The sequence below is a fragment of the Gastrolobium bilobum genome, unplaced genomic scaffold (genome assembly GCF_033153095.1).
Source record: "Gastrolobium bilobum isolate Gb01-03AN ecotype WA unplaced genomic scaffold, APGP_CSIRO_Gbil_v1 utg5831, whole genome shotgun sequence".
NCBI classification, from domain to species: Eukaryota; Viridiplantae; Streptophyta; class Magnoliopsida; order Fabales; family Fabaceae; genus Gastrolobium; species Gastrolobium bilobum.
The window spans coordinates 130,717-154,006 of NW_026898041.1; the positions used below are offsets into that span (position 1 = coordinate 130,717).

Sequence of the window (23,290 nt, forward strand, 5' to 3'; positions counted from 1 at the left end):
TGCATCCGACTTTTCCAATAAGCATAATCGGTGCCATTAAAGAAAGGAGGTCTTGTGGTTGAAGTTCCCTCAAGGGGCATATCATTGTTCAAATAGGCCATCCCTTCTATTGAAGCGGTTAAGCTCTTTATACAAGAGTCCAAGCTCTGATACCACTTGTTGGACAAGTAGCCTCAAACTCAAGAGGGGGGTGAATTGAGTTTTAAAATTATTTTCGCAAAATGCCTCACTTTCTTTCTTGAAAACGAATTTCTGAGTTCATATGATTTGACACAAGTAAAGTTTGAAGAATAGTAATAAGTATAAGAAAATAATATGCAAAGTATGAATTTAAATATGCTTAAGTATTCTAACAATACTTATGTAAAGAGATAATGAGTTAGAGAGATTACAAACAAGATATATCCTGGTTCGGTGTCTACCATCGTGACCTACGTCCGGATTGAAGCCGCTCGATCAACTTTCCACTAATGGTCAAGCTTCAAAGGTGCTTGACAAATCACTACAACCTTCAAGAATTTTGGTTCTTGAAACCCTTTACACTTTCACTCACTTTCGTAGGCTATGAGCAACCTTTTCACTAGGGTCTCACTACCCTCAACTCAAATAAACAGAAGGAGAGTATTTAGAAATGGATTTGTACTCTTAAAGTATATATTATACAAGTTGAAGCTTATGGGTATTGAGCAATGACACAAGAATGAAGCTCAAAGGAATTTTATGATCAATATGAGTAAGAACAAGTAATGAGTGAGTTTGATTCAATGTGAATAATCAAGAATGATTGCAAAATCAATGGACCAGTAATTCTTGGTGTTCTGAATCGCAATAAATAAGTTTATATAGGTGTTGACACGAAACTAGTCATTTATAGCCGTTGGAATACTTACTGCTCAGTAGGAATTTGAATACTTTTCGTGAAGTATTTGAATACTTCATCAAGTAATGGAATACTTTGTTCATAGCATAAGTATTCGAATATAGTCAAGAAAGTATTCAAATACTTTCTTGACAGAACTTAAGTATTGCAGTTTTTTGAGTTGTATAGCATCCCAACTTGCCTCTAATAACTTTTAATGTAATTCCTTAACTTGTTGATATTGTTTTCAGGTTATGAAATATGTCAAGGGTCTTTTTCATAAATTATTTAAAGCTTTCAAGTGATTAGTGTCATGAATAACGCATGCATAGAGTTAAATGTCCTTTGAGCTCATTTATGCATCATTAATCAATTACCTTTACATTTAGATCTAAGCCCCAAGGATATGCTGCAATCTTGATCTTTGATCTTGATCATGTGTGTTGAATGATTTGTTCTTGTTGTCTTGTTGAATTGCTTCCTTTGACTTTTTGATTGTTGCAAGTTGTATTATCTTTGAAGTCGCTTCTAAGCTTGTTTGTTATCATCAAAATTTTTGTATAATTGAATTCTTCATTTTGAGTGCATTGGTTTCACATATTGCTGCCACCACTAATCCCACTCCATAACCATTATTAGAATCATCTCCATTGCCACTGCCATCACTTCCACTTCCACTATCAGTGTCACTACCACCATCACTATTATTTGCCAATATTACTGCCGCTACCATCACCCTATCATAGTTGTCGTCAATATCACCACCACCACTATCAAATTTTAATTTGAAGATTTGATTTCACATATCCATTTTAGTAATTTATATATATGAAGTAATTTTTAATTTTAATATCCAAATAAATTTTCTAGTTAAAAAAATTTTTGACGTGCTATATTCACATGCAAAATAACTCCACCTTTTAAAAATAGTCCTTATAACAAAAAGGCATAAAAAATTATTTTTTCAAAAAATTAATTTCCTCGTTCCACTGAGATTTTACTAAATAAGTGTTTAGTTGCCTCCTTATGTAGCAGCTATATTAGGGACAAGCATCCTTATTCAACTCCTGTTATTAGTCACAATGCTCAAAATTATTCTTCAGCTTCCAATTAAAGTTTTAAGTAAATATTTTAAGTGATTAATATTTCTGAGATAATTATATTTTTGAATAAATACCATTTTCGATCCTTAGCAAATTTTACGATGCCCGCTTTAGTCCCTGGCAAATAAAAAGGCTATTTGTGGTCCCTAAGAAATTCAAAGTGGACCCATTTTAGTCCTTTTGAGGGACTAATGTGGGTATTTTTTGAATTTGTGAGGGACCACGATTTCAACTAAATGGGTCCATTTTGAATTTTTTAGGGACCACGAATAGCCTTTTTATTTGCTAGGAACTAAAGCGGGTATCGTGAAATTTGCTGAGGACCAAAAAGGGTATTTACTCTTTATTTTTTATACATACATAAAAGTATGTAGAACCCTATTTGATCCTCCCTAGTATCATTTTTGGAAGAGGCTTAAAACTTTAATCTTGGACCCATACCGAACAGGATTGCCTCTCGTAAAATATATATGTTGTTCTGGAAGGCCCATGTCATTGAGTCCCCATGTCGTTTTGGCAAGCCTCACCAGATAAGTTCTCCTTAGAGCCAAGGTCTATCACTCCGTCAATAGCGGCAGGACTCGCCACGAACCCACCTGACACTACGAGTTATCGCTAGCCTTCCGCCCAGCCAAGCCTAGCTCGACCCTTGCCAATTTGGCCTTCTCTAGCGACGAGGCGACATCAACCGCAGGCCTTTTCTGGCCCAAATTAACATGGTCAGATGCCACAGACTACTGAGGAGCTTTCTCCGCAGACGACTGATGAGTCTCATCTTGCACTTCCCTGATGATGGGCCCTCTTTGCCAATTCCTCAGCAGGGATGTCCGTCACCGACCGTATCTTTGTCTTTTGTTGTGGAAGGGCGGGCTCTTTGCCCCTGCCCCCTTTGTTGATTTCTTTTCTTTCTTCGTCACCTGGGGAGCAACATAAGAAATCGCACCGCCTGAAGCCCTGATCCGAGCAGCAACTTTCTGGGTAACCTTCAGAGCGTACACCTGCAAGCTATCAACTATAAAAGAAAAAGGCAAGTCAGCTCATAAATCGAGATCAGGGCGAAATAAAAGGGAAAGGGGGAATAAACACCCCAACCAAATGCAACACCTTCAAAATCGACCACCTTCTTGGTCGGCCGTCGCCCCAAAGGTTTCTTAAGTTGGTCAAACCACTCGACCACATACTTCTCCTCCTGAGACAAAACATCATAACCAAAAGAATAGTAACTAGCAGGGACCTCATAGTGCCTTTTTGTCCAATACAATTTGATCCGATTTTCCCTACTTTTTGGATCAACAAAGAAATGAGTTTCTCTCTCGCCCAAGACAGGCTGCACCCAGAAGAAAGTCTCCCGCCAGTTCTTGTAAGAATTGGCGTAAGTGGAAAAAATAGCCCTCCTCTTGGCCCCCGCCTTAAGGGATACCCAGTCCAGCTTTTTGCCCGCCAGAGATACTTGAAAGCAATAAAAGAATAGTTTCATGGAACACGTCCACCCAAAATCTAGCAGATGATCTTGAATACCCTGACAAAGGCCTAAGCATTCAGATGCAATTATGATGGCGCAACACGCAAGGGACGCAACACTTCCATCGCAAACTCTGAAAAAAGGGAACTTAACTTTCTGATCAGTGAAATGATTCTTATATATTAAAAACTGCCAGTTAGTAACCCCTTACGGTTAGGCCGATCACAAACTTTTTTGATTCGGTTACTATCTGTAATTGCCACCGTTCATCATCGATGCCACCCTACGTGAGATCAAAGTTACCCTCAAGCTCATAGGCAGTGTCAAATAGAGATGTACTTAAATAACAAGACGAGGTGGACGCAACGTCCTCATCCACCCAGCTCCAAGACGCCAAACGGTCGGGTAGTTTCTCATCCGCCATGAAAAGCTAAAGATTCTCACCACTGTAACCTGGGAGGAGGAAGAGAGATAAGATCAGATGCCAAGCATTTAAACTAAATCACCAAAAGGCGTCACTACTCCCTACGATCAGCCACCCTTCCCCCTACTCCTCCCAAGAATTGAGTCAACCGTCCGCACTCACACCGCCAACAACCTCCCGCCACACTAAGGAAATCAAGAACAATTAAATACCAATGTGCATACCTGAGGAGTCTGAAGCCTCTGAGGATGAGGAGGTATAATAGTCATAGTACGTCAGCGTTGGCGGCCACCAAGGGGGCGGCACATTGTGCAACCCTAAATCCTCAGCAATAGCATCCCACACGCCATAACGAACAAACCGGGCATCCATCGGATGATACCTACCTAACCGGTTGTCCGTAGACTCATTCTACTTACGACGATGAAAAGATAGGGGGATTGGTGGGATGTACCTGCCAGCCGTGCTCAAGGTGACCGATAGTTTTGCCGATGTTTATATTATTTGTAAGGCATGAGGTTGATGGGGTAACTCCAAAGGACGGTATCGAGGGTCCCGATTTATAATTGATATAGGGCGAATAAGTCGCCCTACACCAAATGCAGACCGCTGCCGAGAAGACCGGCGACGAGAACTAGCACTAGAACTCCTTGAGGAATGGCCAGCAGAGCCAGGACGCCTCTCGCTGGGGATAGCCCGGGTACCCCCCCACGGCCACCATGAAAACTAGATCCTACAGCTTCCCCAAGGTATGGAATTGTAAGAACCCGCACCGTTAATTAAGGAAGTTAATTAATTAATTATGAGAAATTAGGAAATAATTCTATAATTGACCCTAATAATTATTATAAGGCTTTAATAATTATGGTAAGTAATTAATAATGCTGAAAGTCGCTTTTCTAACGAAAAGCGCAGATACCGGTTCTGCTACTCGGTATAAATGCGTACCAGTGAAGTATCCCGGAAAATTACAAAAAGTGTGTATATGTCACTAGAATAATATATAGGACTTGTAAAAAAGGTTTCAAGTTAAAATAATGAGAACTGGTGCAAGAACTGATACTGGCTATGGAAAAACGTGTACCAGAAAGGTGCTGCGAAAAATAAAATAAAAATATGATAAATCTTATAAAAATGAGTAAGTTCTGATTCCAAAGTTTGGGATTAATTGGCTAAGCGTAGCTATTAGTGCTAATACTGTGTGTTTAATTCTTAAAACACTATAAATAGCTAATGACACATGATCCTAGGGTATTTTCCCTTTGTTTCTACGTGAGTTGGAGCTGCTGATCAGCCTCCTCCTCTTCCTTGCCTTCTTGCCTTTGAGAAAAGCCACCAAGTTGCCACCTTTCCTTGATTTTCTCTAGCTAATCCTTGGAAACACTTAGTGGAGTGTGTGGTGAGTGTGGAAATCAGCTTTCTGAGTTGTTTCATCTCTGTTTTGTTGAGTTGTGGGGCTGAGTTCATAAGCTTTGTTGAGGGAGCCTTGTCATGACTTGGTGATTCTCCTAGAAGCCTTGTTGGTGTGAAAGAACCAAGCTTTATTGGTCCATTTTCGTTCACCTTGAAGTCAATACCCTAGGAGCTGAAGTGTGAGCTCCAAAAGCATTATTTCATCTGTTTTGAGCTGTTGGTAAGCTTCATCTACCTTGACCATGTGTTTCCTTGGTTAAAAATGGAACCTTGATGCATGTAACAAGCTAAAGATCATAACTTAAGGTTGGGTAAGGTTAAACACACCTAAAAATGCATGCTTTAACGTTGGAAGGGGTTAAAAACCCAACCTTTGGAGTGATATCTCGCGAAATGCAGAAACTGCACTCTGTCGCGAAATATCCGGATATGATATCCGAATATTGATATCCGAATATGGTCTTTGAGATATCCGGATATGCTATCCGGATATGCATATCCGGATATGCTATCCGGATATTGATATCCGGATATGTCCCCGCAAAATATCCGGATATTCTGGGTTTTCAAAGAACAGTAGCTGCACTGTTCATACAGAATGATATTATGGGTTTGTGGACCCTAGTTTGATGAAGTGAGACTTCTGTAATAATTGAACTAAGTCAGAATCAAGTGATTAAGGGCTTGTGGCTTTGTGAGAAGCCTTAAGACATGAAATGTAAAGGACAGATGTTGTCCTTGTGTCTTATACTTGTTGAGTATGTTTTGATATGATTGTTGGTCCAAAACAGATTGTGATTCTGCTGTGTTTGGGCTTTGAGATTGGTTGGACTCTTGGCTTGGATTGTTAGCTTGCAAGGTAAGCTTTCGTGTCCTCGGTTTAGCCATTGTGTGGTTCCACCATAACGCATGGGGGAATGGTTTATATGCATGATGTGTTTACATGCTTTGATAATTGAAAATGCTGTTGAGCTTTATGTGCAATTGCTTATAATATGTATGTGTTGTTCCACTTAGACGGTAAGCCAGAGTATGTGGCGTCATACAAGACGGTGACACTGTGGGTGGGTGCAAGTGGTGTCTTGCACTAGTGTGGGTAATAGACGTATTCCTATATTTCTCTGGCCAATAGATTAGTTATAACACACATGACATGATTATCTGCTGCATTGCACTATTTTGGAACTTATACTGTTGAACTGTTTTAGAACTTATATTGCACATGTAAGTGGGCTTGGGGTGGAAGATCCTTGAGGACCCCTTGTCTTACTGAGATTTCTGTTCAGAGATCTCACCCCATGTTTGGGGTGCTTATTTCAGGTTCAGGTAACCCAGGGGTTGAGACCTCTAGCGGCAGGAGGCCAGAGCTTATTTGATTGATGTTTATCTGCTTATGCTGACTATTCTTGGATGCTGGTTTATACCTGTCGATATCATGCTTATAGCCTCATTTGATGTTTTGTTGAAACTCTGTTGTTATGTCGTCTATTTGGTGAGCATGGGGTTTGTCCATGCCACATTGACTTGACCTTATGTTTTTAGTTGTGAGTTGTAATAATGTATCAGGATATTGTCCGGACTACGTGTTGGAGATCCGTGACTTAGATACTCACTTATTTATCTAGTGAGGTATTTCAGTTAGCTGTCTTTTGCAATTTACATACAGGCGATGTTAAGCAAGTGCTGAAGGAGAAAAAGCTTTATGCTAAGCCTTCAAAATGCGAGTTTTGGCTTAACTTTGTGACGTTTCTTGGGCATGTGATTTCTGCTGAGGGAGTTGCAATGGATCCCAACAAGATTGAAGCGGTGCTGGATCGGGAAAGGCCCATGATAGTTACTGAGGTGAGGAGTTTCTTGGGTTTGGCAGGTTACTACCAGAGGTTCATCAAGGGATTCTCCACGATGGTTCTTCCACTGCCTCGCCTTACCCGAAAGGAGACTCTGTTTGTGTGGACTCACGAGTGTGAGGAATGCTTTCAGGAGTTGAAGGAGAGATTGACTACCGCACCTGTGTTGATCCTTCTTGATCCTGATGAGGAGTTTGAGCTTTACTGTGATGCTTCTGGAAAGGGGCTGGGCTGTGTTTTGATGCAGACCGGTAGAGTGGTTGCTTATGCTTCGAGGCAGTTGAAGCCTCATGAGGAGAACTATCCGACTCATGATTTGGAGTTGGCTGCTATTGTTTTTGCTTTTAAGATTTAGAGGCATTATCTGTTTGGTATGCAGTTTGCCGTGTTCAGTGACCACAAGAGTTTAAAGTACTTGTTTGATCAGAAGGAGCTGAATATGAGGCAAAGGAGATGGATGGAGTTTCTAAAGGACTACGACATTGAGTTGAAGTATCATCCTAGCAAGCCCAATGTGGTAGCTGATGCTCTGAGTCGGAAATCCGTAAGTCTATCCAGTTTGTCGATTGGTGACTTTGATGTTATAGAGAAGTTTCGAGATCTGACGGTGACTTTCTTGTTTGGAGGTTCACTTCTCGAGATGGAGACTGTGAGAGTCAAGAACGAGCTTATGGAGAAGATACAAGAGGCGCAAGTGCAGAGAGAGTGTCTGGACTACGTGAAGAACCAAAAGAGTGTGTCTTGGAATGAAGATGGACTTTTGTTGTTCCAGAAGAGGATCGTGATTCCTCGAGGTCCTTTGACCGAAGAGGTGATGGCAGAGGCCCATAAGGGCCAGTTCACAGTTCACCCTGTTGCTACAAAGATGTATCATGACTTGAAGCGAAATTTCTGATGGCCGGATATGAAGAAGGACATAGCTGTGTATGTGTCCAAGTGTTTGATTTTCCAGAAGGTGAAGATAGAACACCAGAAGTCATCGGGTAAGCTTCAACCTCTTGAGATTCCAGAATGGAAATGGGAGAGCATTTTCATGGACTTCGTGGTGGGTGTGCGAAGACTCAGGTTGGCTGTGACTCTATCTGGGTCATTGAGGACAGACTGACGAAGTCTGCCCATTTTCTTCCAGTGAAGGTGAGCTTCACTACTAAGCAGTTGGCCAAACTGTATGTTCGCGAGATTGTGAGGCTTCACGGGGTGCCCGAGAGTATCATCAGTGATAGGGACCCGAAGTTCACATCTCGGTTTTGGGAGGCGCTGGAGGGAGCTTTTGGTACTCAGTTGAGATTAAGTACAACCTATCACCCTCAGAATGACGGACAGACTGAGCGGACCATCCAGACCTTGGAGGACATGTTGAGGGCTTGCAATTTGGAGCAAGGCTTAGCATGGGATAGGTACCTGCCATTGGTGGAGTTTTCTTACAACAACAGTTTCCATGCTAGCCTGGGCATGGCACCCTACGAGGCGTTGTATGGTAGGAGGTGTCGGACTCCTACCTGCTGGTCTGAGGTTGGAGATAAGGAGTTGTTTGGCTTGGATTTCGTCCAAGATACTACCTGCAGATCCAGATGATCAGAGAGAAGTTGAAGCAGGCACAGAATCGCCAGAAGAGCTACTACGATGTCAAGCATCGTTAACTTGAGTTCAGTGAGGGTGAGAACGTGTTTGTGAGACTTTCACCTGTCACCGGTGTTGGTCGGGCCCTCGGAGTGAGGAAGCTGAGCTCGCGATTTATTGGGCCATACCAGATCCTTGGTAGAGTAGGACCAGTTGCCTACCAGCTTGTCTTGCCTCCGAACTTGGCCAACATCCACGACGTATTTCACGTGTCTCAGCTTCGGAAGTACGTAGCAGATCCTTCGCACGTGGTGCAACCGGATGATGTAGAAGTTCGGGAGAACTTGAAAACTCCCGTCGGACCACTTAAGATTCTCGATCGTGGCGAGAAGTAGCTGAGGAGCAAGATCATTCCGATGGTCAAAGTGCAGTGGACAGGGAGAACTTTTGAGGAGTGTACTTGGGAGCGAGAGGACGAGCTTCTCCGGCTATATCCCGACTTCCGAGACAGGTATATTTTGATTTTGAGGACAAAATCCTAAAAAGATGGGGTGAATGTAAGAACCCGCACCGTTAATTAAGGAAGTTAATTAATTAATTATGAGAAATTAGGAAATAATTCCATAATTGACCATAATAATAATTATAAGGCTTTAATAATTATGGTAAGTAATTAATAATGCTGAAAGTCGCTTTTCTGACGAAAAGCGCAAATACCGATTCTGCTACTCGGTATAAATTCGTACCGGTAAAGTATACCAGAAAATTACAAAAAGTGTGTATATGTCACTAGAATAATATATAGGACTTGTAAAACAAGTTTCAAGTTAAAATAATGAGAACTGGTGCCAGAAATGATATTGGCTATGGAAAAGCGCGTACCGGAAAGGTGCTGCGAAAAATAAAATAAAAATATGATAAATCTTATAAAAATGAGTAGGTTTTGATTCCAAAGTTTGGGATTAATTGGCTAAGCGTAGCTATTAGTGCTAATACTGTGTGTTTAATTCTTAAAACACTATATATAGCTAATGGCACGTGATCCTAGGGTATATTCCCTTTGTTTCTACGTGGGTTTGAGCTGCTGATCAGCCTCTTCCTCTTCCTTGCCTTCTTTCCTTTGAGAAAAGCCACCAAGTTGCCACCTTTCCTTGATTTTCTCTAGCTAATCCTTGGAAACACTTAGTGGAGTGTGTGGTGAGTGGAAGTCAGCTTTCTGGGTTGTTTCATCTCTGTTTTGTTGAGTTGTGGGGCTGAGTTCATAAGCTTTGTTGAGGGAGCCTTGTCATGACTTGGTGATTCTCCTAGAAGCCTTGTTGGTGTGAAAGAACCAAGCTTTATTGGTCCATTTTCGTTCAGCTTGAAGTCAGTATCCTAGGAGCTGAAGTGTGAGCTCCAAGAGCATTCTTTCATCTGTTTTGAGTTGTTGGTAAGCTTCATCTACCTTGACCATGTGTTTCCTTGGTTAAAAATGGAACCTTGATGCATGTAACAAGCTAAAGATCATAACTTAAGGTTGGGTAAGGTTAAACACAACTAAAAATGCATGCTTTAACGTTGGAAGGGGTTAAAAACCCAACCTTTGGAGTGATATCTCGCGAAATGCAGAAACTGCACTCTGTCGCGAAATATCCGGATATGATATCCGGATATTGATATCCGAATATGGTCTTTGAGATATCCGAATATGGATATCCGGATATGTCCCCGACATATATCCTGATATTCTGGGTTTTCGAAGAACAGTAGCTGCATTGTTCATACAAAATGATATTATGGGTTTGTGGACCCTAGTTTGATGAAGTGAGATTTCTGTAATAATTGAACTAAGTCAAAATCAAGTGATTAAGGGCTTGTGGCTTTGTGAGAATCCTTAAGACATGAAATGTAAAGGAAAGATGTTGTCCTTGTGTCTTATACTTGTTAAGTATGTTTTGATATGATTGTTGGTCCAAAACAGATCATGATTCTGCTGTGTTTGGGCTTTGAGATTGGTTGGACTCTTGGCTTGGATTATTAGCTTGCAAGGTAAGCTTTCGTGTCCTCGGTTTAGCCATTGTGTGGTTCCACCATACCCCATGGGGGAATGGTTTATATGCATGATGTGTTTACATGCTTTGATAATTGAAAGTGCTGTTGAGCTTTATGTGCAATTGCTTATAATATGTATGTGTTGTTCCACTTAGACGGTAAGCCAGAGTATGTGGCGTCATATAAGACGGTGACACTGTGGGTGGGTGCAAGTGGTGTCTTGCACTAGTGTGGGTAATAGACGTATTCCTGCATTTCTCTGGCCAGTAGATTAGTTATAACACATATGACATGATTATCTGCTGCATTGCACTATTTTGGAACTTATACTGTTGAACTGTTTTAGAACTTATATTGCACATGTAAGTGGACTTGGGGGTGGAAGATCCTTGAGGACCCATTGTCTTACTGAGATTTCTGTTCAGAGATCTCACCCCACGTTTGGGGTGCTTATTTCAGGTTCAGGTAACCCAGGGGTTGAGACATCTAGCGGCAGGAGGCCGGAGCTTAGTAGATTGATGTTTATTTGCTTATGCTGACTATGCTTGGATGCTGGTTTATACTTGTTGATATCATGCTTATAGCCTCATTTAATGTTTTGTCGAGACTCTGTTGTTATGTCGTCTATTTGGTGAGCATGGGGTTTGTCTATGCCACATTGACTTGACCTTATGTTTTTAGTTGTGAGTTGTAATAATGTATCAGGATATTGTCCGGACTACGTGTTGTAGATCCGTGACTTAGATACTCACTTATTTATCTAGTGAGGTATTTCAATTAGCTATCTTTTGCAATTTACATACATGCGATGTTTTTATGAAAATTATTAAGTAATCAACTTGGCTAAGTATAATGACGTCATAATTGAAAAGAAAAAGAATATTCCCCATTTTTATTAAGCGTGGCTTAATACGATGACATGTTAACAAACCGGGTATACACGGGGTGTTACAGGAATCATAGGGCCCAAAGCCCTTTCCGGCAAAAGATTCTGAATCTCCTCCGCAGTAAAACCCAGAAGTTCAAGAACCTTACTATGAGGCAGAGACTCAACCTCAAGGGCCAGGGAACGACTATGACTAGCATCCTTGCTACCACTACCACGGCTAGTAAGAAAAGCTCTCATCGCCTCCCTTACACCACGACCATCGAACATGTCAAAAGCTTCGTCAAACTCCTCCTCTTTGACAGTCACTCCAGCTCACACAAATCTCCCCCCATCACCTCACCCAGTTCAACCATCCCAAAACAAAATAAAACTCAGAAACAAAGGAAATGCAAAGCAAATGGAGAGGTTGCACAGTATACCTAAACGAGGACGTAGCTGAAGCAAAGGTAACAAGAGCTAAGAAGAAGAAGATTGAGGCAACACTTGTGCAAAGGAGAAAGAATCCAGACCAAGATGAAGAAAATGAAAAAGAAGATCAAAGAGTGTAGAAGAAGATTAACAAAGTAAAGCCCCCTTTAAATAGGGTTCCCAGCGTAACGCCCAAAACCTGTCGACCATCTGATCGTCTTAATCGTTCAAGAAGCAACAAACTAGATGAAGGGTTCTTTGGTAATTCCACCGTGATGAGACACCCCTCACCTCGCGTTAAATGCGGCACGTCCCACGATGCAGAAACATCTGCACATAAATAGCAACAATGAGAGTTGCCATCATTGCAGATTCTTGAGGACCGAAGAGTCATCTTATTCTATGAACAACACGTGTTCCTCTCTTACTGCCAAGCCGCCAAGCATTTCGTCAGCCCGCCAAGATGCCAAGCATCCCATCAGCTCGCTAAGGCACGAAGCACTCTATCAACCCGCCAAGAACATTCATCTTGACACCAAGCTTCGCTTGCTACCAAGTTGGGGGGCTCTTGTTTTGGAAGGCCCATGTCGTTGAGGCCTAATGACATATGCCCAAAGCCTCTCCTGGCGTCCACGTCAGCCCTGCTGACCGAAGACCACCAACCCTCCTTCCCTTCTATCCCCCTGATGACAGAATCCCCAAGGTAAGACACCAAAATGCCTTACCTGGTATTAGAACTCTACAAGAGGGTCTCCTCATACCCCTAAATGGAAGCTTCCCTTCTACAAAGGTAGCAACAGTGACTGCCACCATCCAGGCAGAAGCAGCATCGCTGCAAAACACCACAGTATCAGCCACCCTCAACGTCCTCTAAGAAGAGTTGACCCAGCTCACCTACCCAGGTAAGGTGAGCATCTCCTCCTCCTATAAATACTCCTCCATCACCAGGCAAGCAAGTATCTTATGTATCGTTACTATGTTCATATGTATAAGCCCCAACAAACATACATACACAGATCCCTTCCCCCAAACTTGTCTAACTCGTACTTAGGACATTGTTGCCTAATCTGGTCTCTACCTATTCACCATATAGTGACACTATTCCCTCAAAGGGAACATATTGAACTTGTAAATCCCAACAGTACATATGTAATTTATCCAAAATATAAAAGTGTGTAAGGCCTATTTTTTTTTCTTCTTTTTACATGACCTCATAAAAATCCCCTATACTTATATTTTTATATATATATATATTAAAAATAAGATTTAATAAGATTATCTCAGCACCACTAGGGTTAGCCTAGTGGTGTGGGGTGTGTGTGTTAAGAGTGTGTGTAGTGTAGAATGTTGTGTTCAATTTCTTGTAACCTCCAAAAAAAAATTATCTCCTGTAACAAACATTAATCACATCTTTTCAAGCCCCGTAGACTTAGTACAAGAAATGTTGCACATCATATATACAAATATCACGCTCAAATGAATCACGTTTCAAGTACGGAAATTTATTGAACAAGTCTATCTAAAAGGACTCTGCATCTGTACGTAGCATTCCTAATAATGCTTTGACATGTGTTGTTGCCGCAGTAGCTATAATTCAGCAACGCAAAGTTCTTTATAATAATATTAAACTCTTATTATTATTTAATTTAAACTTAATTATTTTTTATTTTAGAAATATATAGTTGTCGGCAGCAGCAAATTAACACAACACAGTGGTATCCATAACAGCATATTTACATGTTGACAGGCTATAACAAACCACTTGTTAAATTTATAAGAAAATAAATTCCGAAATGTTTCACTAAACATGAGAGAGTACATGAAATATTAATTATTATAGATACTCTCAAGTCTCAACTTAATAAAGTAAATATTAGACAGAAATATACGTGTCTGAAAAGATAAGAATGTTTTTTAAATGTTAGCTTAAGGTGAGAAATGAAAAGGGGAGATTGAGGGAAGAGAGCGAGAGAGAAGAGAGAGAAGAAGGATTTAGTGGTTCCCCGCTTGTTTCTCGGTGTGTGTCTGAATTGCAATTGGAAAATCGCAACGATGTTTGTGTTTGGTCCGAACACACGACAAAGTTAGTTAGTTACTTTGGTTATTATTATTATTTTTATTATAATTATTGAATCTCTCTTTTCCTTCTCTTTTCTATCGGTTTTGCCATTGCAAGGCAGATCCGATCCCATTCTCTCTTCATTCAATTCAATTCAATTCAATTCATTTTCTCCTGAATTCCTTTCCCTCACATCAGGTTAGGGTTTTCTCTTTCCTTCCACCTTTTTTTATTTTATTTTTTTAAATTTATTTATTTACTAATCTTCATCATTGCAATTTGATTGAATGTTTAGGAACAGGGCCTGACATCACAATCGTGAACGCAATGCAATGACTTTGACTGCAATGTGGGCTTGAAGGCCCATTCGGTTCCGCCTCTGTTGTGTTTTCTAATTATTATCATTGCAATGATATGATATTGATGATTGTTTATATGTGTGAGTGAATGCAATTGCGTTGTAATGATATATGTGATTGTTCACTGATCGGTGTCAATGTACTGAACACGTTTTCTGGTTTTGAATGCCCCACGCTGGGGGTCGTGGAGTGCAATGGAATCTAATACCCCTACAAACACTGTCCCCTTTGAAATATCATCTTCATCTGCATCTGCATCTGCATCTGCATCCCGAGTGCAGAGGATCCGTCACAAAAGTGTTCAATTTGATGATAATATACTCTTACATGATGATAATGCCAGGCAAATCTACATCAATGATCCCATCAAGACTAATCATAAGTATGAGTTCACGGGGAATGAGATTCGAACCAGCAAATATACTATATTCACATTCTTGCCCAAGAATCTCTTCATTCAGTTTCACCGCCTTGCTTATCTCTATTTCCTTGCCATTGCCGCCCTCAACCAGCTTCCTCCCTTGGCTGTCTTTGGCAGAACCGTTTCCCTTTTCCCCCTCTTGTTCGTTCTCTGTGTCACCGCCATTAAGGATGCCTATGAGGATTGGCGCAGACACAGGTCCGATCGCAACGAGAACAATCGCGAGTCTCTCGTGCTTCAATCTGGTCAGTTCCAGCCCAAGAGGTGGATGAAATTACAAGCTGGTGATGTTGTTAAAATCTTTGCTGATGAGATGATTCCTGCTGACATGGTTTTGTTGGGGACGAGTGATCCGAGCGGCCTTGCCTATATTCAGACAATGAATTTGGATGGAGAATCGAATTTGAAGACAAGGTATGCCAAGCAGGAAACAGCTTCATCAGTGTCGTCGGAAGCTTGTGATGTCTCTGGAGTTATTAGATGTGAGCAACCTAACCGGAATGTTTATGAGTTCACAGCCAATGTGGAGTTCAATGGGTATAAGTTTCCCCTTAACCAGTCAAACATTGTGCTTCGTGGTTGCGTGCTGAAGAACACCGAGTGGATAATCGGTGTTGTGGTTTATGCAGGACAGGAAACAAAGGCAATGTTGAACAGTGCAGCTTCCCCTTCCAAGAGAAGCAAACTGGAAAGTTACATGAATAGAGAAACCTTATGGTTGTCCGTTTTTCTTTTTATCATGTGTTCGGTTGTGGCCCTTGGGATGGGTCTCTGGCTGGTACGCCACAAGAATCAGCTTGATACCTTACCTTATTACAGAAAAACGTACTTCAATGGCCCAGATAATGGAAAGAAATATAAATATTATGGGATACCAATGGAAACGTTCTTCTCCTTTTTGAGTTCTATTATAGTTTTTCAGATAATGATACCAATTTCTCTTTACATCACGATGGAGTTGGTTCGTTTGGGTCAGTCATACTTCATGATTGAAGATGGGGATATGTATTGTGCCAACTCTGGATCAAGGTTCCAGTGTAGATCATTAAATATAAATGAAGATTTGGGTCAAATACGCTATGTGTTTTCGGACAAGACAGGAACACTAACAGAAAACAAAATGGAATTCCGGAGAGCCAGTGTACATGGAAAGAATTATGGGAGCTCCTTGCTTATGGCTAATGATAGTACAGGTATTTGGTCTCCTCTTCAGATCATTATGTAATTGCAGACCACTTAAAGGTGTTGTACGGTTCCATTATCTCTATCATGCTATTATAGTTTGAAATCCTCTGAAAGGCTAACATATGTCTATGGCACAGAGATAATGAGAAACTCTTTGGTTTCTCTATGTAAGTTTGAGAAATGAATTAGTTTTGATCTCTTTGGTTTATGTTAATGAGTGTTTAACAGGTGAGTTTGAAGAGAAGTGGTGCCCATGTAATACACCATCACATCCCAGTAGCACAGTAGCATAATGTTCTCTTAGATTGTCATTTTCTATTCAATTACTCAAATCAATCTTGGAACTGACCTATCATGTTTTGTTCATACGTAAAGCTCGGTTGTTATTGTACGTTGGAAGAGCTTCCTTTTAGACTCGAAAATTCTAACTTCTCTTAGATTTATCTGATGAAATCTCCATGATCTTCAATTATTTTTCTATTATGAACTTTATGAATCGGTTATATGTCTTGATCCAAGTTGTTGGCTACATAAGTTCTCATCAGTTGACAAATTTGCTGTTGCATATGTATCACAAGACAATTTTTGTGATGATTTGCAGCAGGGGCAGCTGTTAATTGTAATCGAAGATGGAAGCTCAAATCTGAAATTGCTGTTGATTCTGAATTAATGGCATTGTTGCAGAAAGGCTCAAATGGAGACGAAAGAATTGCTGCTCATGAGTTTTTCCTTACACTGGCTGCTTGTAATACTGTGATCCCTATTCTTAGTGGCAGTTGTGGAGCAAGTGAATCAAATGAAGATGTAGATTGTATTGATTACCAGGGAGAATCTCCTGATGAAATAGCTCTAGTTTCTGCAGCCTCTGCATATGGGTATACTCTTTTCGAGCGAACATCTGGACATATTGTTATTGACATCCATGGCGAGAAACTTAGGTAAATAGTGACTTCCTTTTGGTGGGAGATTTCATGTTTTGATTTTTTCTTAAAGAATTTTGGGCTTTTATATTTAATGGAATTGAATTATATATACATTGCATGGTCTAGTTCAGTCTTTTACTTTGTCTTTGGTTTATATATATCTAGACTATTCAGTAGCTTCATTATTTCTGTGTGCATTATAGGTTGGATGTATTGGGCCTGCATGAGTTTGATAGTGTGCGAAAGAGGATGTCTGTTGTTATTCGGTTTCCTGACAATTTTGTAAAGGTGTTAGTAAAAGGCGCCGATTCTTCAATGTTTAGCATTTTAGCAAATGACAGTGCAAGCAATGATAGCGTACGGCATGAAACTCACAGTCATTTGAGTGAATATTCTTTGCAAGGTTTACGAACTCTTGTACTTGCCTCTAGGGATCTTTCAGATGCAGAACTTGAGGATTGGCAAAGCATGTATGAACATGCGAGCACTTCATTGACTGACCGAGCTTCAAAATTACGTCAAACAGCAGCTCTTTTAGAATGCAACCTAAAGTTACTGGGAGCAACTGGAATTGAGGACAAGCTTCAAGAGGGTGTACCGGAAACAATTGAGTCCCTTCGGCAAGCTGGAATCAAGGTCTGGGTTCTTACTGGTGATAAGCAAGAGACTGCAATTTCAATTGGCCTTTCCTGCAAACTTCTGAGTGCAGATATGCAGCTGATAATTATAAATGGCACTTCAGAGGTTGAATGCAGAAATCTCTTGGCTGAAGCTAAAGCTAAAGCCAAATATGGTGTGAGATCTTCAAGTAGAGGACATCAGAATCCAGGTGATCCTGATATTCCCTATGATACGAAATCATTGAGCATGCCCAAGTGGAATCCAGGAAAGGAAGAAGGGACTACTGCTCCCTTGGCACTCATAATTGATGGAACTAGTTTGGTTTATATTTTGGAGAAGGAACTGGAGTCAGAGGCAAGATTATCCTTCCTCGTTTGATTTCTTTTGTTTGGAATGTTTATGTGCATTGGATCACTAAAGCTGGAATTATTCTAGGCTAACTGATTTACATTAGAGCTTATAAATTCAACTTAATGGTAAATATTTACTGTTTTCCTTTACCTTTCAACAGCTTTTCGACCTTGCAATTTCCTGTACGGTTGTGCTATGCTGTCGTGTTGCACCCCTGCAGAAAGCAGGAATTGTTGATCTGATAAAGAGCCGCACAGATGATATGACATTGGCTATAGGTGATGGTGAGTTATAATGATATGAAATGACCCATAATTTACATTTGCACTTTGTTGGAGGGGTTGAGTGGTGCTTGATAATGGATTTGTAAATAAGTTGAGGTCGTCAATCTTCTTTTGTACTTACTTAGTATAATCGGATGCGCTTTTAAACTTACAAGATTTGGTTCAGTATCAACTTATGATCTCTCCTGTTTATTTAAACTATTTTGGACAGGGGCCAACGATGTTTCAATGATCCAAATGGCAGATGTTGGTGTTGGAATATGTGGGCAGGAAGGACGCCAAGCAGTGATGGCATCAGATTTTGCAATGGGACAATTTCAGTTCTTGAAAAAATTACTTCTGGTTCATGGACACTGGAATTATCAGCGTGTTGGTTATTTAGTTCTGTACAACTTCTACCGCAACGCTGTCTTTGTGTTGATGCTATTCTGGTGTGTGTAGTTTTCTTTGGATACTACTGGCTGACTTCCACTTTTTTCTTTGATAATAATTGGTTTTTCTTTCTTTTTAACTTTTTAATTTGGTGCAATCCAGTACTGTGCATATGTTTTAGTTTTGGTGTCTGATCTTTCATACTTTTCGGCAGAAACTTGAACTAGGAAACTGTAATGTTCATTATTTTTGCCTATGCATAGGCATTGGACTGAGATAATTGAGAAAAGGATTTTATCCATATTTGATGTTAACTTTTGCCTATGAAATTGTCCTTTTAGAATATTCTGATCTTCGTGCTGTATGCTATCCTTGTTTAAACTTGCAATTTGTTGTAGGGTGTATCACCAATTTTTGGGCTCAATGATAGAAGTTATTTGATTTTTATGATAAATGCAGGTCATATAAATTTTTTATTGAGTCTAATGCAGTGTCTTCCTTGTCTGTAGGTATATATTATGCACTGCTTTTTCTACAACTTCAGCATTGACAGATTGGAGTAGTGTATTCTATTCGGTGATATACACATCTATCCCCACTATCATTGTTGGTATTCTGGACAAAGACTTGAGTCGTAGGACACTGTTGCAGTATCCAAAACTCTATTGTGCGGGTCACCGGCAAGAGGCTTACAATATGCAATTATTTTGGATCACAATGATTGACACGCTATGGCAGAGCCTTGTGCTCTTCTACATTCCCCTATTCACCTACAAGGACAGCTCAATTGATATATGGAGCATGGGCAGTTTGTGGACAATTTCAGTTGTTATCCTCGTAAATATACACCTGGCTATGGACATTAACAATGGGATATTAATCATTCATGTTGCTGTGTGGGGATCAATAATCATTACATATGGTTGCATGGTGGTATTGGATTCTATACCTGTCTTTCCCAACTACTGGTTAGTCATATTTGTGTCTTCCTATAAGTAAATTGTATTATAGATGATGTAGTACTGCAGGACATATAGCTAATGTGCCTCCAATCATTTCAGGACTATTTATCATTTGGCAAGGTCCCCTACATATTGGATAACAATTTTGCTTATAACAATTGTGGCATTGCTCCCTCGCTTTACTTGCAAAGTTGTTTATCAAATTTTTTGGCCTTCGGATATCCAGATAGCTAGAGAAGCTGAGGCAATGAGAAAACAACATGATAATTTGCAGTCAAGGCAACAAGTTTCCAGTTAACTTGTGTTATTGTCTTCTAGAAACTAGAGATCTCATTTGGAATGGCTTCTGTTGTATTTGTCCATTGCATTGCATTCTTGGGGCAGTTGGTTGTATAAGTGGCCAGGTAAGGGTATGCTTTCTGTCTGTTTTATTATTAGCATTTTTTGAATTTTTTTAATAGCTGTCACTCTTGATATTTTATGTGAACTAATTTCCTGGAACTTAGTGGTTGTCTAATGCGGAGAGTAACTTACAATAATTTTAGATTTGTATTACTAATAGTCTAAAAGCTATAATGAATGTGGTTAGGGATCTTCCAATAGTTTAACACCCCCCTTCTTCATAAAATGGTAACTTTAATGCTGTTACTTACTAATATAGGTTTTATAGAATTTAGAGGTCCTATGGCCCTGTAATTCTACTAATGGAATGTCGGTCTCTATTTTCCATGCAGGATTGGTTTTATAGAACTTAGTGGTTGTCTAAGGCGGAGACTAACTTTAATAATTTTAGATTTGTATTACTAATAGTCTAAAAGGTATAATGAATGTGGTTAGGGATCTTCTAATAGTTTATGACACCCCCTTCTTTATAAAATGGTAAATTTAATGCTGTTACTTACTCATTTATGTTTTATAGAATTTAGAGTAGAGGTCCTGTGGCCCTGTAATTCTACTAATGGAGATGTCGGTCACTATTTTCCACGGAGGATTGGTTCTTATTGAATAGTCTCCAATTATGGTATTGGTCCCTGGAGGGACTAATGCTCAAATGAGTGAAGTACAGGGACCGATATCTAAAAAAAATCTACAGGGATCAAAACTGAAATATATGGAAATTATAGGGACCAAAATCTTGTTTAAATCTTAAATTTATAATTTCATGTGTTTTTGTCAAATTTTTGAAAAACATTCAAACTAGATAAGGGTGTCTTGCTGGAATTCTTGGAAAAAAAAAAACAGATCCTAAACTGCCTGAGAGCTCTCTCTATTGATATTAGTAGTACATATTTCTTACATCTTATATAAGGGTTTAAACCCTCTGGTTATATGTTGCAACTCAACCTAACTTTGTCAACTGGTACAATGTGATCTTTGACTAATGGTGACAGCCAGATGAGTCATTTTTAATAATTTGCTAGGGCCCATAGTTTAGCATAGATAAATGGTGATAGTCTGGTTTCTTAATGCATCTTTGAATTTAAAGTTGTCTACTAACTAATTATTTCTGAACGGAGAATGAATGTCATCTGGTAGCTACAATCCAATGCTGTTAATGCAGCCTGGCTTGGGTTATGTTGGCCAGTTATCTATAGGAATCTGCCTGAGCTTGGAGTCCTCTCCTGATGCTGGAAAAGGCAAACTTGGCAAATTTAAACCATTTGACAACATAAGCCCTGAATTTGGGCTCTAAGTCACTTTTTGTATTATTTAATGGTAGAATATCTTGCAGCATTTAGTTTGGACAGTTATTGAAGCTATTTTGGTTTAGGATGGGTTATATAGGATGGATGCCATATATGAGTCTTTCTCGTTTCATTTGCCAACTCCTTAGATTGTTCTGGGTTTAGCAAAGTGTCAGGGAAACATGTATGTAGTTGATGTTTTGTAACTGGCAAAGGAGTTAACAGATCACCATTGTATGTCACGAATTGGTCTTTTCCACGCTTTCTTTTTTCATGTGGAGTGACTTTTATGGTTATTATACTAGAATATATGTATCACCATATGTATATATGTAACAGATCACTATACATATGGATTACAATAGAAAAATGTTGTGAACACACTTCTTTTACATGAGATGAGCTTTCTCTTTTCACATGTTAAACTCTGTTTGTGCATGGCCCTGATCTTTTGTGGTACCAATTCTTCAGATGAGTGGCAGAAGCAGATTGCACCGATGTGAAACAGATGCTTGTATCCTACATAGTAACCAAGTATGTCATGGGGAATCACATGTTTAAGTTATGAAGCCAAGCCTAGTAAATGCCTCGGGTAGTGAAGGTAAAAAGGAGGAGGTTGGAAGAGGCTTAGAGAGGAATCTCAGCAATTAGTTATGGACGAAATTTGACAAGTGGGGCATTGGCTACATGATTATGATCTAACTGGTCTTAAAGAGTTGCTTGTTTGAGAGAATGGTTACAGAGCAACCAAATGTACAATAGTTCTGTAAAAATCAGGCTTGTATTATCCCCTCTTTTTTCAAAAAGAAAAAGAAAAAGATAATTGTCTTAAGGAAGGATAAAATATAAGAGTGTAATTTCCACTATCCTTATAGTCAAACCAACAGCCAACCCTGCAAAAAGCAAGTTTCATCACCTTTGCTACAAAGAGCTCCAACTTAAAGATGCAATTTTAAATGCAAAGGCACTGTTGTAGAAGTGGACGTGATCTGTGGAAGTCTTGCTCCATGAAACAATTTTGAAGCTATACTTAAAACCCCAACCAAGCAAAGTTATTCCTTTTACATTCTGATGCAACGCTTTCTAACAAAGTTAACATAAACGCATTGCAGTGAAGGTTTATATGCAGATTTAGAAGCGACATGTGTACATATTGTTCCAAACGATGAGCACGTACCTTTCTAATCTTCTTAATTTCTTCAGTTCTTTTTATTGCTGAAGTAAATAACTAATGCTTTCTCAATTTTTGGTTGGTTGGTGGTTGTTTCTCTAAATACCAACAATTATGGAATTGCTTGTCTCGCAGTTTTGTTGTCCGTTGATTCTTTTTATATTCCCTTTCGACTTAATAAGTGACGAAAGCCAAATATGAACTCTGGTTAACCTAATAATGCGGAGAAGATACCATCTTATTCAATAATAAACTATTATTCTATTTATCCATTATTTTTTTCTCTCTTCGAACATAGTAGTTAATTGTGCCACGAGCCGCGCCGTATGGGCATTACAGTGCCTCGCCGCAAGAAACTGCGTCGCGCCGCATCAGAATGCAATAGCGCCCATTGTGATCACATTTGTGGCCAAATTTCGGCCATATTGCTATCATAAAACAAAATGTCAATTTTGTCATAAATTAAAATATGTAACAAAATTTTTTTAAAAGGGTTTTTAATCTATTTGCATCTCTACCTTTAAAAAAATGTTTCTTTTTGTTATTATTTCTTTCATATATCTATTTTGTTATTTTCGCAATCGCAACCCGCTATAATGCTACAACATTTTTCGGGGTTGGCCGCTACATGCCGCAATCCACAATTAATAACTGTCTTTGAATTAATAAATATCTTGATTTTTGCTCAAATATTTTTGCGATAAATATCCTGCTCCTTAATGATTTTCCATTAGGGAATACTTTTTTTTTTTTTGGTACAATAAAGGGGCAAAACCCCAAAGAAGACAAAAAATAAAAGACAAAATAGAACAGAAAAGACTAATCTGGGGCAGCAAGCCAGATCTGGCTGGAAGACCCTATAATATCGGAGGAGATCAACTTCTGAAGATCCTGGTCAGGA

At 39.6% G+C, this 23,290-nt stretch overlaps 1 protein-coding gene across 3 annotated transcripts; it reads left to right on the forward strand.

Moving 5' to 3' along the window:
• Positions 1-13,925: 13,925 nt before the first annotated feature.
• On the forward strand, positions 13,926-22,421 carry LOC133312341 (phospholipid-transporting ATPase 1-like). 3 transcript variants are annotated; one of them, XM_061513508.1, is made up of 9 exons: positions 13,926-14,253; positions 14,351-16,028; positions 16,622-16,958; positions 17,147-17,918; positions 18,076-18,199; positions 18,411-18,630; positions 19,081-19,539; positions 19,633-19,943; positions 21,690-22,421. In XM_061513508.1, the coding sequence occupies exons 2-8, from the start codon at positions 14,609-14,611 to the stop codon at positions 19,829-19,831; spliced, it is 3,531 nt and encodes a 1,176-aa protein (XP_061369492.1). In that variant the 5' UTR covers positions 13,926-14,253; positions 14,351-14,608; the 3' UTR covers positions 19,832-19,943; positions 21,690-22,421. The 3 variants fall into 3 exon arrangements, with proteins under 3 accessions (XP_061369492.1, XP_061369494.1, XP_061369491.1); XM_061513510.1 differs by having other exon boundaries at positions 16,625-16,958; positions 19,633-19,937; positions 21,690-22,420; XM_061513507.1 differs by having other exon boundaries at positions 19,633-19,937; positions 21,690-22,419.
• Positions 22,422-23,290: the final 869 nt, after the last annotated feature.